This window comes from Periplaneta americana, chromosome 13 (genome assembly GCF_040183065.1).
Source record: "Periplaneta americana isolate PAMFEO1 chromosome 13, P.americana_PAMFEO1_priV1, whole genome shotgun sequence".
NCBI lineage: Eukaryota > Metazoa > Arthropoda > Insecta > Blattodea > Blattidae > Periplaneta > Periplaneta americana.
Genome location: NC_091129.1, coordinates 50,790,714 through 50,808,009, shown reverse-complemented (window position 1 = coordinate 50,808,009; position 17,296 = coordinate 50,790,714). Strand labels below are relative to the sequence as shown.

The 17,296-nt window shown below is 36.6% G+C and overlaps 1 protein-coding gene across 3 annotated transcripts in view; it reads left to right on the top strand.

The window, feature by feature from the left end:
* LOC138711881 (facilitated trehalose transporter Tret1-2 homolog) overlaps positions 1–16,791 on the top strand; it is a 110,473-nt gene extending 93,682 nt beyond the window's left edge. For all 3 annotated transcript variants that reach the window (XM_069843155.1, XM_069843153.1, XM_069843156.1), the window contains exons 3-4: positions 5,515–5,802; positions 14,512–16,791. In XM_069843155.1, coding sequence (XP_069699256.1) covers positions 5,515–5,802; positions 14,512–15,548 — 1,325 coding nt within the window. In that variant the 3' untranslated portion in view covers positions 15,549–16,791. The remainder of the gene's footprint in view (positions 1–5,514; positions 5,803–14,511) is intronic.
* Positions 16,792–17,296: the final 505 nt, after the last annotated feature.

Here is a 17,296-nt window from a genome sequence, read left to right as displayed (position 1 = left end):
TGAAAGATACCTAGAGAAGAATAAAGAAGTGTATGTAGTATTTATGACATAGAGAAGGCTTTTGACAGAGTGGATTGGAATAAACTGTTGGGGATCGTAAAGAAAATTAGTGTGGATTGGAAAGAGAGAAGACTTCAGTAATCTTTATATGAAATGAGTCAAAGTCAGGATAGGAGAAGAAATGTCAGAAGGGAGTGAAATTGGGAGAGGAATACGTCAAAGATGCCCTTTACCACCTACACTGTTCAATATCTACTTCGAAGAATTGAAAAGAACACTTTTCAGAACATGGGAGGAGTGATAGTAGGAGGAAGAAGAATAAAGTGCATCAGATTTGTTGATGATATGACGTTTTTAGCAGACGAGGAAATCATACTAAAGAATATGCTACGGGAGATAAATGACAGCCGTGAGCAGTATGGGATGAAGACAAATGCAAATAAGACGAAAAGCATGGTCATAGGAAGAAAAATACTGAAGATAAAGTTGCGAATTCTAAATGAGACAGTAGAGCAAGTGGACAGCTTCAAATACTTGGGGTGTACTATAAGTAGTAACATGAGGTGCTGCCAGGAAGTCAAAATAGCAATGGACAAGGAGCTTTTAATATAAAGAGGAGCATCTTCTGCGGACCTCTGGAAAAGAAGTAAGGAAGAAACTAGTGAAGTGCTTTGTATGGAGTGTGGCATTATGTGGGGCAGAAACATGGACACTAAGACGAAGTGAAGTGAAACGAATAGAAGCATTTCAAATGTGGATGGAGAAGAATGGAGCGTGTGAAATAGACAGACAGAATAAGAAACGAAGCCGTGTTGGAAAGAGTGGGTGAAGAAAGAATGATGCTGGAACTGATCGGAAAGAGAAAAAAGGAATTGGTTAGCTCATGGCTGAGAAGAAACTCCCTATTGAAGTATGCACTGGAAGAAATGGTGAATGGGAGAAGATTTCGGGGTAGAAGAAGATATCAGAGTATATCAACGACATTAAGATATGTGGATCATATGCGGAGACTAAGAGGAAGGCAGAAAATAGGAAAGATTGGAGAAAGCTGGGTTTGCAGTGAAAGACCTGCCCTTGGGTAGAACACTAAACGAATGAATGAATAGTGCTGATTGGAATAACGTGATATGTAGCTAATTTAGTTGCCGTACGACCGAGAACAAACGCTTCTTCTGTAAATTGACGAAAAGGACATGCCACGTTCTTTCAACTATCCACTCAATTGTGTTACGTTATGGAGTTAGCATAGAAAATTTTTAAATTGTGCAGTTAAGAGAGAAAAATTATTGCAGACAATAATCAAGATTAGAAAAGTAATTTATTACTTATTTAACTAAACTAATTATTTTTGTTATTAATATTGGAGGGATAATTTTCGGACAATTATAAGACTGATAACGTGATAAGTACATGTCGTCTCTTAAGAAACAATACCACGTAACTGACATTTTTGGTCATAACTGTTTTTTTACACAGTTGGTACATCCACTATCATCTGCATGCATTCATAAGCGCTGGAATTTGATTGTTTGAATGGCCGCGTGCGAAGGACGCGGATACAATGCCGCGTTTCTGAAGTCACTGGAAATACCGCGTATCTGACAACAGATATCCGTAGTTCCTGCGCGCCCTGAGTATGGAACCTGGTTCCCGTTATTGCCTTGTAAAATTGTGTCAACAATGTGTGACATTCTGAGACGATAAAGAGGTGTTCAGATTCAATTATTTTAAAAGGTAAGCATAATAGGTCCCGCGCCGTGGCGTCGTGGTCTAAGGCATCCTGCCTCGGACTCGCGTTACGGAATGCGCTCTGGTTCGAGTCCTCATGGGGGAAGAAATTTTCTCATGAAATTTAGGCCAGTGTATGGGACCGATGCCCACCCAGCATCGTGATGCACTTGGGGAACTACGATAGGTAGCGATATCCGGTTACGTGAACCAGCTACAACGGCTGGGGGACTCATCGTGCTAAACACACGATACCTCCATTACGGTTGGATGATCGTCCACCTCTGCTTCGGCATGTGGACGTGAGGCCAGCAGCCATCTGGTTGGTCTTGGCCCTTCGTGGGCTGTAGCGCCACGGATTATTTTATTTATTTAAGCATAATAGAATTATTTTATTAATGTCAATTGAATGCTAGTTTAGCTGAATTCACGCAGAATCTTACTGCAAGTTCATTCACTGCAGTATAGTGTATTTATTATGATATAGGCCTATTGATACAAGAGAAGAAACGGATAACGAATCGACCGACGCGACACGGCGTCGTTTACTTAGTGAGAACAAAATTCTATCTATGCTATGTTCCGCATTCAAGACGGAAGAAACTTCTGTGAATATTAACAAAGGTATGATATAAGAAGTATCAGTTATTAAACATTTATTTTCTTCAATCACGGAATCATAACAGCAAACTTAATTCAAGTAATATAAATAATCATGAATAGGACGCTATAATTATTTGCGCTTATTCAGTGGTGCTGACCTTGGTTCCGTCCATTTCCTCCGTAGCAAGATCTAAATTGATGACAACAGTTACTTTCGACAGATTGTTCCAGGAATCGAACCTCAGTCTCCTTAGGTCCAACAAGGATCAATATAATGTTTGCTGCAGCTATAAAGCAGGGAATATCTTAGAAGAAGAATTGGAAACTCTTAATAAAAGGAAAGAATTGACAAGAAAAGAAAAATGTAAAGGCAAAGATAAAAGGGAGAAAAATGTGTGTATAGCTTATACAATGGATCTCCAAGCAGTTAAGGTAGCACCATATGTGCAGGCTAGTTCCATGTATTGCAAGACAAAATGTGTGCATAATTTGGCAATTATGGAACCTAACCACTCAGGAAGCAGTATGGTACTGGTTCCATGAGGCAGAGACTGATCTAGTGGCGTCAACTTTCGCATCATACGTGGTATATACGTTAACCAAGCAACTAAAAGATCGTCTACTCCCAATCACTCTATATTCTGATGGTTGTAATTACTAGAATAGAAACGTAGTTATGGCAAATACATCATTAAGATTAGCTATTATTATTGTTATTACAATAACACAGAAATTTTTGGAAAAGGGACATACGCAAGTGGAATGCGTTTCCGTCCATAATTCTATAGAATGTAAAGCGAAAGAGCGTGAAATAATACTTCCTCGCCAGTATGATTTGATTTCTAAAGAGGGTAGGAAGAAATAATTCCCCTTATAAAGTTCATTATCTGATTCATGGCTTCTTCACGAACGATAACGATATGTGATCATACGACTCTATTCAACCTGGGAGGATTACAAATGACTCTACGGTCACAAACTTAAGAGTCATTCAGTATTGATCTGATGATATAATACTATTCAAGTGCAATTTCAACGATGATTTGCAAGAGATACCTAGGCAACCTAAGAAGCTCTCCAGGAATGTCGTTTTTCCAAAACTGTACAACGATAGGTCGAAGATTAACGACTCAAAATGGACTCATCTGCAGCAATTGAAGAAAGTTATTCCAAAAGACTGTCACAGTTTTTATGATAGTATTTCACACTAGGGTCAGTCAAGAATTACTTTTTGTGATTTAAGTGTAGGCTTATAATTATTTCTTTATTGTGTTTAACTACTATTGTGCCTGAAAAATTATTCTCTTATAATCATTATTACATTTTTCTATGATTTTCTATTCATTATTAGCAAGTTAGTGAAGTTCATTGTCAATAATAATAATAATAATAATAATAATAATAATAATAATAATAATAATAATAATAATCGTAATAATAATAATAATAATTTATGAAAATTTTATTATCAAAATTATATTCGTCAGCAACGTTTTAGTAACAATTATATTTATCTATTTAAATAAATTACGTAGCGTGAAAATAAAGTACCTGTTAACAGATTCTCATTATTATTATTATTATTATTATTATTATTATTATTATTATTATTATTATTATTATTAGGAAACGTCCAACTGTGTCTTCGTTTTTCCTTTCACAAAGTTTTAACATTTGATTGATTGTAAAAATGTAGCAATCATTGTCAGGTCTACTACTGACACAAGCTACAGCCTACCGATCTTGATCTCAAGTCAAACGGTAGGGCAACATTTCAGATAACACATTGACTGGCAAACAGTAGGCTAATAGAATTCCATCCCAAGTGAAAAGACTGATTTCTCTTCATCATTCATGATATTATCCTATTTCTTTTTAATTTATAATTATTATACATTCTGTTTATTGATTGTGTATGATTTCCAGTAAAGTAACTTAATTCAAGAATAGCACGAAAATATCTCCGTCTTATTTGCTTTTACTTGTTATAAAATTGATTTTTTTTAAAGGTCGGCTTTTTTATATTTTAGATCTGAATACACATAATGTGTATAATTACTTTAAAAGCCAACAACTTTAATCTAGAGTATTAGCCTACATGTCCGGAATTATATATTTCCAAATAGATTTCCACTAACATTTTGTTTTCTGTTTCTCACATATTTACTTTTCCTGATTTACGCGCTTTAAAAAACCCCATAAAACTAAATATTACATTGTTGTCATTAAGCTACAAATGTCTATCTTGAAACACAAAATTCAAGACATACAGGAAAATTATTATATCTGTCCTTCTCTACGGTGAAGAAAACTGGGTTCTCTAAAAAAAACTGCCGTGCACTAATCATATTAAATAAATACTGCGAAAAAGTATTAGGACCAAGTGGGCCTAATAAAAACACGCACTCAACACAGCAAAGATAACAAGAAAATACATAATAACATTGACAATTGCAATAATTCGAAGTAGAGTATTAAGACGGTTGAGGCATACTCACAGGTACTATGGGTAAATAAGGTTTCTACTCATAGACCTACATCAAGCACTTACTTACTTACTTATGGGCTCTTAAGGAACCCGGACGTTCATTGCCGCCCTCACATAAACCCGCCATCGGTCCCTATCCTGAGCAAGATTAATCCAGTCCCTACCATCATATCCCGCCAACCTCAAATCCATTTTAATATTATTCTCCCATCTACGTCTCGGTCACCCCAAAGGTCTTCTTCCCTCTGGCCTCCCAACTAATACTTTATATGCACTTCTCGATTCGCCCATACGTGCTACATGCCCTGCCCATCTCAAACGTCTGGATTTAATGTTCCAAGCACTACTTGGACTATCAAGCGACAAAAGACTTAATTTATGAGACTAGGAAATGAAGAGACATGCTATTAATTTAACATTTTATTACTAAATTAAATACGTGTGCAGCAGAACGGCCTAATCAATAGAGATAATGAAAATAAAAATGCATGAACCGAGATCGAGGTATAAAGAGTTCGTAGTATTTATGGAAGATAAAAACCATAAATGTGTATCAAAGTTTCTGACCTAATAAATCAATAAAATTACATTTTCTTGAAATATTGGTTTCAAATAATGTGTCATTAGAGTGCCTTTGATGTTATACAATTGAAATATTAAGTAGTCGTAATTCTATTTATATCCATTCTTCACAGCGTCACTGACGTCGATAGGAATGCCAGCAGGCTGCCTGTTGATGGGGCCTTTACTGACTCGACTGGGACGCCGGCGCACACTTATGCTCGTCAACTTTCCGTCCGTTCTGGGTTGGCTGCTCATTGCAACGGCGCCGCACTCGGAGAACTGGCCTCTCTACTTGGTGTACGTGGGTCGACTCCTCACAGGGATCTCCACTGGTCTGGTCAGCACGGCGGCAGTGGTATACGTCAGCGAGGTCATCGACAGAACGCTTAGAGGCGTGGTGGTCACCTGGCCTTCTCTGGGTAACGCTGTAATTTCAGTTCACACTAATATAAATACCTCTGATTGAGGTTCTGGCTGAATTAGAATTAAATTAGAATCAAATATGATTATATGATGTACATAATACAAGTATAAAAATAATTGAATAGTGTACACAAAAATAAAATAAATGCAGTGGAAAACATTGCACTAAACGTTTACAACGCGTTAAGTTTGGTAACTCATAAGATATTCTTCTAATTTATATTTAAAATAAATCAAAGTTCGGGCAGCCCTTGACTTCAGGCGGCAGAGAATTCCAGTGAGTAGAAGTAGCAACAATGGAAAATAAGAATCAGAGATGGTTTGTGAAATAGAAATTCTATATACGTTAGGGGCACGCGTAAACGATGTGGGAGAAGATAAGAGACCGCCCACAATCAACTTGGAATGTCTATTATGCGGTAGACACCGGCAAATCAGACAAGACTCACGCCCGTAACTGTCCCATTCAGCCCGCGTTTTATAAGCCCAGTCCAGGCTGGACCCGAAGAAGCCTGCCTGTATGCTCGTATTATAGAGTGACTTGTATTCATGGAAGCCAATCTATGCTGGTTAAGATGAAACAGTACTAATTTGAAATCTAAGTTCGTTGACTATTTAGTTACTTAAAAAAATCTTTATTTTCTGGTCCAACGCGGCAGAAAATTCTTGATTAAAGAAACATAATTTTATAATCTATTAAACTACATAGTTTTATAAAATAATAAAATAAATATTACATATTTCATTTTTTCTCCAAAGTGTATCTAACTCAAGAAACAACGGTAGATAATTCTTGATAAAAGAAAAACAGTTTTACAATTTATTGCACTACAGAATTTAATAAAATAATAAAACAATATTATACATTTCATATTCCTGCAAAGTATAGCTCACTGAACAAAACAGTAACATTTCGTAACTTGTGACTAGTTGAAGAGGAGAGGAGAGGAGAGGAGAGGAGAGGAGAGGAGAGGAGAGGAGAGGAGAGGAGAGGAGAGGAGAGGAGAGGAGAGGAGAGGAGAGGAGAGGAGAGGAGAGGAGAGGAGAGGAGAGGAATATATTGGAAAGAAATTTATAAACATTTTTATTATTATGAATATCAACAACTGTTATAGGAAAATATTGCATTTTAACTTTTACCATATTAACAATTTAAAGCCTCATGATGACCTATAAAAAAATATATATATATATTCGTTCTTCAGAATATTAATTTGCTATTTAACTTCTGGGGGACAAATTACTTTTTATTTATGAAGCTGAAAATTTGAGTGGTTTCTATTACATTTTATATTACTATGATGAAAAGGAAAGTGTAAGTAATTTATAACAACTGTTGGAATTTAATGGATATTATGTTGAGAGAAATAGTTTTCTTTGTATTTATTAACGGTACGTTTGAGAAGGCGACAAATTAAGTTTTCAGTAGTTTGTCTATATCTGTATGTTTCTTGTCGGGTTTGAATGACTTGGTTGATATTTGTCATTTATCTGAAAGCAGCACAGTCTGTCGCAGATCGGCGAAACGCAACAGTCCTTTCGGCTCACTATTAGGACTGTTTGACGTCACGTGCAACGACACTGGCCGTCTGTGAGGGAAGGTTGAAGGCAGGCGAGCGATACCGTGAGTAGCCCACTCACGAAGTTAAACAGTTATGGGCAGGCTTGATTGAGGTTTCGCCGGTCTCTGGTAGTTAGCCATCATCACTTCATCCCACTTGTCTTGATAACGCCTTTATATTTCTTTCATGTCTTGAGGAACCCTTTCTCCGTGTTCTTCGGTGTAATCTCCAAGACAATCAGGGAATAAATCAAGAGGTATAAGGTAATTCCGGGAGAGATGCCCCACGGGGAGAGTCGCCCCACCCTCATTTTCTCCTTATCTGAAAACCTCTAAGGAATTGACCTTGGGACCATTTGTTTAATTCGTATACCACCCTAGAAGGCAAGCAGGGCAATCTTTGTGACGGTTTTTTTTGTGTGAAAAATGAATAGGAAAAGGAAATGCTGTTTTTCCTAGGCTTTGTTATAATATTTATAATTTTTCAAAATTCGTAATTGGGATAATGGCTATGTATATGTTTCTTAATCCAATATATTTGACAAGTACCTGCATTGTACTCCATTCTAAAAAAAAAAAAATAAGTAATTGTCCATTACGGTTACCCTTAAATACATAGGGCGTACTGGTCATGCTAAAGGGAGAGATGCCCCACCTGTTTGAGGGAGAGACGCCCCATGTACTTAAGAGTGATATTACGGTACATAACTAATTATTATTAGTGTCCTTGCTGAATTTATTGGAATTTTAATTGAATTATTATATTAGAATACAATTATTGTATATTAGAGGCCAATAGTTTTAAAGGGTGACCAAAACTTGCTAGAGGATCACATATTTTCAAGAGGTGTTCAAAGTTGAAATCCATGAACATTTTAAGGAATACCGGTATTCTAAATTTGTTGGAGCGACATTTTCAATAGGTGCCCAAAGTTGACGGCCTTCAAAATTTTAAGGGATGTCCAAAGTTGTGTTTGAAAGACACATTTCACGACCAAACGTTAGTCAATGCAATCCCAGAGATTTCTTCGATCTTACTGTAACTTTTTGGGGAATTGGGAATTAATGAAGCATCACATTGTTATGGAATTATTTAGAGAACAATCAACCGACTGAAATCTAGTGGAGTCTTCAAGAAACATCCAATGGCTGCAATTCTTCCTAAAGCGAAACCTTGAGTTACCTGTCAGGCAGTCAGAAGGATCATCCATCTCTCTGAAGAGGTCAAGGAATGTCGAGACAAGCAGTATTTTGACCTACTGGAAACAACTCTATGTGAAGGCAATTTGTAGAAAAGCCACATAAAATAGAGGAAAGTGGCATCCAACTAAACAAATTTAGAAGGAAAAGTGGTTCAGAAAAAGCGATCCAAAAATGTTCAAGTCTTAACTTCAAGCGAAAAAGGTGGAAGTAATTCTGTCATAACATGTTATAATTCCGAGGGAACATTTCTTCCACCGGCAATGTTTGAGAAGAAAAATGGAAGTTTTCTGACGGATTCCTAGCAGAAACGGGGGTTTATATGAATCCAAAATCGTCCTATGTTCCATCAGAATTATTTATGAAGCGATTGAAGGAAAATTTTACTCCAAGAAAGAATCCTGGCAAGATTATCTTAATTTTGGATGAACATTCAGCACATTTACATAACATAAAATGCTAGAATGAGGATAATGAATCACAATTGTTTGCCTACCAACCTATGCAACTCAGGCACTTCAATCTCTTGATCGCTAACATTTTAAGTCTCTCAAGCATTATTTCAAGAAGAGAATCACAGCAATGGATAGCTTATAAAAAGCAAGCCTGACTATCCATCTAGAAACCTGCGTTGGTATTAATAGAGAGGTCATTTGGATTTCGAGCCAGAGGTTTCTATCCTTTCAATCCAGATGCAGTTCCTGAGCACCTCTTCAATATTTATGATGCATCAATCAACAACACAGCTGTAAAAATTCCTTTCTGTGCCTCTTCAGGAAATCTCAAAGAAGAGAAAACTTTATCGGCTACAAGTTCTAATGATAACGGGATAAGAAGTTGTAATTTCGGCTCAAGTGTCACAATGGAAAATTCAGCGACAGCGACTCCCTTCAAATCCCTTCATGAAATAAACTATGTGCCAGCAATATCTTTTGCTGTGAAGAAAAGAAAGCGATCGGTAGAACGCGTTACAGGTGGAGATAAAAATGGAAATACCATCTTTGAAAGCCTCCTAGTTCCAAAAAGCTCAAAGTCAATTTCTTCAAAATCTAGTAGATATAGAAGACACTTTTGGAGAAAATATGAAGCGAGTGTCGTCAAATGAAACAAAGTAGATAGTTTCTACTTTGTTGAGTGCCTTGAACATTTTATCAAATGAAGGAAGTTGTTGATTGGATTCAGTGACTTTTCTGCAAGAAGTTCCATAACATGTGGGCTAAGTGCCATATGTGTGGTCGCACTGAAAAACGAGTTCAGAAAATGAACTTATTGCAAAAATAAAATAAGCAAAATTATTTAGAGTGTTATTTATCAAATTAATAGTGTTATTTGGGAATTGCAACAGCGGGGCATCTCTCCCCTATATGTGTGTATATTGCAGTGATATCGTATCTGATTAATTTTTATTTTACCACTTATTGTGTACGAATTATCGATTGTTTCATATTTTACATAAAACTTTAATGTATTTCACTTGCTATAACACATGAATAAAATATCTGCTTTGGTTTGTTTAATTTTTAAACGATAAAAACTTTAAGTGGGGCAACTCTCCCGGAATTACCTTATAAAGGAAATAGATTTCAATGTTCATGTTGCATCCTATATTTTTCATGGTTACCAACATATTTTCTACAATGTGTTTGAAACCTTGATGCTTCCTACTCCCCAAGAAATTTTCAACCACATTCTTTAATCCTGTCCAAGCAAGTTGTTCTTTATGGGTCATTAAATTTTCAAAGTATTCATCTTTCATCAAACCTCTTATTTTGGGTCCCACAAATAATCCTTCTCCAAGTTTAGCCTCAGAGAGAAAGGAAAATTTAGAACTTATGTATTTAAAACAATTACCATTTTTTATGCAATGTTTTCACAATCTGTTTCATTATTCCCAGTTTCATGTGAAGAGGCGGCAAGATGATCTTCTCTCGTGTCATCAGACATTCTCTAATGATATTTTTCTTCGCAACATTCATTGTTGTTCTAGCAGGCTACTCCCTTCCAACCCAACACATTAGAGTCACTTGCATATGATCTTTGTGTTGAAGTCGCCTGATTTGAAATATTCAATTGAGTAGGTTATTTTACGACGCTTTATCAACAGCTTAGGTTATTTAGCGTCTGAATGAGATGAAGGTGATAATGCCGGTGAAATGAGTCCGGGGTCCAATACCGAAAGTTACCCAGCATTTGCTCATATTGGGTTGAGGGAAAACCCCGGAAAAAACCTCAACCAGGTAACTTGCCCCGACCGGGAATCGAACCCGGGCCACCTGGTTTCACGGCTAGACTCGCTAACCGTTACTCCACAGGTGTGGACGATTTGAAATAACCTGATAACGTTTACACATATAAATTTCACTTCAAAATTATTATCATATGACTGTAATGCTTGTGTGTATATCTAGACAACTTGTGAAGTATCGATTGTTTCACAGTAGATCGTGTTCAGTCACTTCACGATAGATTATAGCGATTGCAGTAGGCCTATAATATTTCGCGCGAAATTTAAATATAGGCACTTAAGGAATTATGTAAAAACTATGGGTGTTTGATGAAAATGGATTTAATTTTTGTAGAGAGTATGAAAAAGTCATTCAAAATGTCCTTCGTTATGTAAAGCACCAAAACATGGCAACTCTGTGTAACCAAGTCACTCGAATTTTTGCAACATTTATTGCACAAACCTATTTCAACTCTAAGAATATGAAGTCTGAGTCAAACGTTTTGAGTGGAATGCGCAAAGAGGAAACTCATTTTTATCTAGAGTGAACAGTAAATGAATTTTTCTGTTAATATCTTTGATTATTCAAGGAAGTATACGAAGCATGAATGTTAATAATGCAACACGATAAAAACGGACTTGCTACGGTACAGGCAAAACTTGTAATGAGAAATTAATATTCCTCGCTGCAAGGAAGATTTTCTAATAAAATATATTTGCAAAGACCGCACAAAGATCTCAGTAATGAATGCCATTCTCAAAGCTGTAATGGGATATAGTGCTAGGTTAAAATTTTAAGAAATAAACATAGTATTTTATAAAATTCGTGAATGTAACTTTAAATGGATTAGTAAAATCAGACGACCCAATTGAAAAATTTATTACTATGATTTCTACTATTTGAGCTGAATTATTTTCATATTTGACATTAGTCTTTGTCATAAAATTTACTTTAATTTTTTCGCTACTTCTTTCCAGTCACTAGTTTATGAAAATGAAAATATGGTTCATTTAACGACGTTCGCGACTGCAGAGGTTATATCAGTGTCGCCGGTGTGTCGGAATGTTTTCCCGCAGGAGTTTTTTTACATGCCAGTAAATCTACTGACATGAGCTTATCGCATTTAAACACACTTAAATGCCATCGACCTGGGCTGGGATCGAAACCGCAACCTCGAGCATAGAAGGCCAGCGCTATACCGACTACGCTACCCAGACCAACTAGTTGATGGACTTTGGCGAAAGAAGCCAGGATTCGATTCCTGACTTCATCCACGGAGATCATGAAAACACAACATAACAACGAGACAAATCGTGTCCGAGTATTGTTTCCCAGCCAATCCTCAATTATTATCTCTATATCGTAATTAACAACAACAAAAACTACTACTTTATGATTGTCTTCATCATCAAATGTGAGCAATCTCTTCACTTCAAGAAATCATTTAAATAAAAAATCTAATTTTATAACGAGTTTGCGTAAGAAATCGTGATTAAAGTGAAACAAAGATGTATGAAGATAGCACATCGATTTTGTTTTGAAATTTCTATAATATTCAATTGCAGTGCAAGTAATTTTAAAATAGTCATTTTACTGCCAAATTTTGAATTTGAGAAATCCCAACATATTATCACTAACTTTATAGCCCAAAAAAAATTAATGTCTTTCACGGAAGTAGAGCATACATATTATTTTTCCTATTTATGCCAAATTCTCCACACTTAGGTACAAATATATTTCCAATAAATCTCACGCTTTCATGCGCTAGAGTTTAGTAATGTACATATTTTGTTCTATCTAAAACTTCTTTGAACATCCAATATTTCATTCACCAGTTTAGGCCTAATGTTTTTTTATTGGTCATGTTTCCTTGAACATTTTCGCTTTCTGTACATATAACAAAATTATTTCCATGTGCTTTCTTGTTACACCACAAAAGTTAAATAGACTGTGTATTGGATATTAAAAACTACAAAACTTAAGAATGTTTCTGTCCTTCAATAAAACCGCAACACCTATTTTTTTTAACAGAAACAGATATGTGAATGTGGAAAAATAAAATTTTATTCAAGTATATCATTTTAAAACTTTATCCACATAGATATAGAGATTTAAAAATTCTAACATAAATTTAATGTTATCACAATCCTATTAAAAATAAAGAGAAAACAATATAGGCGTATTTTGTCACAAACGAAAACAGAGGATCTATTGTTCATACATTTGAAATAATAGGCCTACATTCAAAACTACAAAACTGTTCATTTAATGAACAATACCTATTATTTCTACCTCTTGCACTTATTACCGCTCTGAGTCTTATTGACAGACATCTGATCACAGCCCGAAGTCTTCCTGTGGTATTTCCTCACATTCTTTCCATATTGCCTCCCGTAGTGACAGGGGTCTGAAAACTCGGGTTCGGATATGACGTCCAAGAATGTTCCACACATGTTTAATAGATCTCAGGTCGGGACCCTTTCCTCTCACTTCAAGGTTGAAATGCCGACCTCCTACACGTACTCCTTCACACACTAAATATCATAAGAACGTGAATTATCCTAGATAAATGCAAAGTTTTTGTGCACGAAAAGTGCAAAAGGAACTCCATGATCAGCGACTATCTCTTGAATGTACCGGTGTGCCGTTAATGAGCCGTCCTCTACGAATACGAGATCGGTACGCGCCTCTGAAGTTATGCCGCCCAGCACCCTCAATGAGCTTCCTCCAAAAGGAGTCCTTTCGGAGAAGGTGCAAGAGGCAAAGCGTTCTCCAGGTCTTTTCCACGCCCTTTCCTTTCTGTCCGGTTGCGTAGACAGAATCTTTGACTCGTCATTGAAAAGCACTTGGCTGCTCCTGAATCTAGTGTTCACGTCTTTGCGCAAATTATTGATGGGTCATTCCGCGATCTGGATTAAGCTCTGGGCCTGTGGCAGAACTTCCTGAGGCTAGGTCTATCTCATGTAGCCTCCTCCTCACCGTTTAGTGTTGCATTGTTGATTTTTATCAGGTGATTTCGTGCTTCATCAGCACTATGTCGGTGTCGAAGGAATTGCAGCTTCAAGAAACGGTCTTCCCTGGCCGAAGTGCATCGTGGACGGCCTGATCCGTTTCTCCTCTGAAGATTATTGAGTTCCAGAAAACATTTCACAGTTCGAAGGATACTACTGCAGGATGTATCCAGGATCTCACCATTGTAGCGGTAGCTGTGGTCTTCATTAAAATGTGCAACTGCTATCGCCAAATCCTCAGGGCTTAGAAGCATCCTTATCTTCTCTCTTAAACGTCTTCAAAAACTCCACAGAGAATGTCCACATTAACACTAAACATCGATAAAGCAACAATATCCTCACAGAAATGCTTTTAATTTATAGCATGCTAGAGTTTGTAAACAATGGAATTATAAAAATAATGTCATGTTTGGTAACGTTACATTTATGTAAGCATTGTTAAATCTCAGAAACTATAATTATGGAAAATTATTCGTTTATAATTCTGTGATGAGACGAGTATAATACAAGATAATTTAAATATTCGACATTTAAATGGGGATTATGTGAAAAAAAATAGGTGCTACGGTTTTTTTTTTGAGGGCACTATATTTTCAAGTTTTTTCAAAATACTTTTGTTTTTATTTCTCCTTATCTATTACTGAATGATACTGGGGTGACCAACAATTCTGTAAATAGTTAAAGTATTCAACCTGATCCATTTTACAGGCGTGGCGCTGGGCATCCTGATTGTGTACGTGTTGGGTTCGATCTTCCAAGAGAACTGGAGGCTGGTAGCTGGCATCAGTACCTGTGTGCCAATCATCTCCATCGCACTGATATGGTATATATTACCAGAAAGCCCAGTGTGGCTTCTGGCACGAGGGAATGTAGAGGAAGCTGAACTCTGTATGAGGAAGATCAGACACGTGCCACTCGAGGAGAGACTGACAGAAGATATGCAGAAGGAGCTGGACGCCATGATGGCTAGTAACACACCCAGGAGCAACAACAGAACCTGGAGGGATGACCTTGCATATTTGAAGAGGCCGGAGGCGTACAAGCCTCTTCTTATTTTCAACTCATTCTTCTTCTTTCAGCAGTTTTCCGGTATCTATGTTATTATATTTTATGCAGTCAACATTATCAGAGAGTCTGGAGTGAATTTTGATGGATACTTGGCGACTGTCCTCATCGGAGTCTCACGTGTTGTAATCACCGTGATTATCAGCTACGCCTCGAAGCGATTTGGGCGCCGGATGCTGTGCAACGTGTCAGGGATTGGCATGACATTATCCACGGGATCACTTGCTATCTTTCTCAGCTTGTCGCACGGAGGCACCATCAGTCATGAAACTCTTCTGACTCACAGTTGGTTTCCGATAACTGCACTCCTTCTCTGCGTACTGACGGGAACATTAGGCTTCCTTACGCTACCTTTCGCCATGATTGGGGAAGTCTTTCCAGCAGCTATCAGAGGTTCGGCCGCAGGATTCTGTACTTTCATGGCCACAATATTCTGTTTTATGGCCGTCAAGCTCTACCCCGAAATGAGGCTTTGGATGGGCTATCACAACGTATTCACGTTTTACACGGTCATCATTGTTGTTGGAACTATCGTAATGTATTTTGTTCTTCCAGAAACACAGGGTAAGACATTAGAAGAGGTTGAAGATTTCTTTAGAAACGGAGGAAAGGCTTCCTGCAACAAAACTTCTAGAAACAAGCTGTTGCCTACAAAGATCGCATTGGAAGGAACAAGATAATGGACGAAATATGCAATCTAAGAGCCAATATATGCTTCATGTTGGCCATACAGTAAAATATTCCAATCTATACAGGGTGCTTATGAAACAATGCGGCAGACTTTTAGCCATTAGTCCATAGCCGATTATCGAATAAACATAACAGCATTTCACGCCTTCGAACTAAACGGCATTTGAGATGTAAAGCATAAATATGTTTTAATTGTGTAACTTGAAACTTATTATACACAGTTGTTACGTTCGATGAATTTATATACTAATAGACATATTAAAGAATAAGTAACAGCTACTTAACACAATGTTTATAATTTTTATCCATTATGATGGACGAACTTAAAATCGACAAACTAAAGGGCAAAGTATTGAAATAACATTACGCTATATATCATTTCACTATAGATTTCCAATAAGATTTATTCAAAATTCTGACCTATTTTTAGATAGTTTTCACAATGTCGCTGCGTGGAAATCCTAATCTTACAAGATAGGTCTATTTGGCATGTCGCTCATATAATTGCAGGCTGACATTTTTCGAGGTAGCTGTTAGTCAATAGTTTGCCAGTATGTCACATAGTCACGTCTGGTGCTTAAGAAATTATGCTCGTAACTAAACGCCAATTGACCTTGAAGACATTATAATATACTCCGAATGTGATAATTGCTTTATTGTAAAAAAACGTGAATTCTTCTCTGCCTAATTGCACACAGTGCACGAACATTGCGATTATTTCATTTTATCTTCGTTCTTTGTATAGACCTATATCTAAGACATCTAGTTTGTCCCATTATTCCATCACCCTGTAAAGAGAGATGGAGACTGGATTTTTTCGAGAAGACATTGGTGTAACATTCCTTCCATGAACTCTAACATAATGAAACAGAATCGCTGCTGCGGACCTAGGAAAAAGAATGGCAGAAGAAAGAATAGGTAATGCGATTCACAATGCTTTTATACAATTTTAGTTGAACTTATATGTATTCTCAAGTTTCCTCTGCTAAACCCTACATCTATAGAAAGATAAAACATTAAAAATTATCTGTTTGTTTAAATATTTTGTCTCTTGTTGTCTTAATCACAATATTCGTGTTTTGTTCAACGAAACAAAACACAATTTGTAGCTTAAGTTTTGATCAGTGTATTACTCTGTATCGCTCTGTAATTCTTAAACCGCAGGCGGGTAAGAATATTTAAGGGCTATTTTTTTAATAAAATCATATCATTAAAACTATGTGTTTCTTCTTTCAATCAAACGAATGGAAGCGGAATATTATTATGTCCGCAAATCTTAATTAAAACGATATTCTTGGTTGAGTAGAGGGTGCAAAGTAAATAATTCACAAAAATATTTGCATTTGCTAAAAAAAACAATTTTCTTCTTCTGTTTAAAATTGTTATATTCGAACAAACTAATCCAACACTTAATAGTTTTATCACGTTTTGGTTATGAGTATATTATTCCAATTCATCTACAGAGAAAGGGGACAGAAGTCGTTCTGCGTTGCAACCACTTTTTGTATTGTAATACATATCAAATTCTTGACCTTCTGAGAACTGGATACATTTTGTTATATACGCGACTATGTGGGTGTTTCTTCACCCCAATTCACTATTTGAGATAAGTAGTGACGAGCAGAAAATCACTGACCTGTGATTTTATTACGGTGATCGAAAAATCACGATCACAACTGTGATTAAACAGCTCTTTAAACAGTGATCACAATTCGAGACTAAACTGCTCACCAGCTGA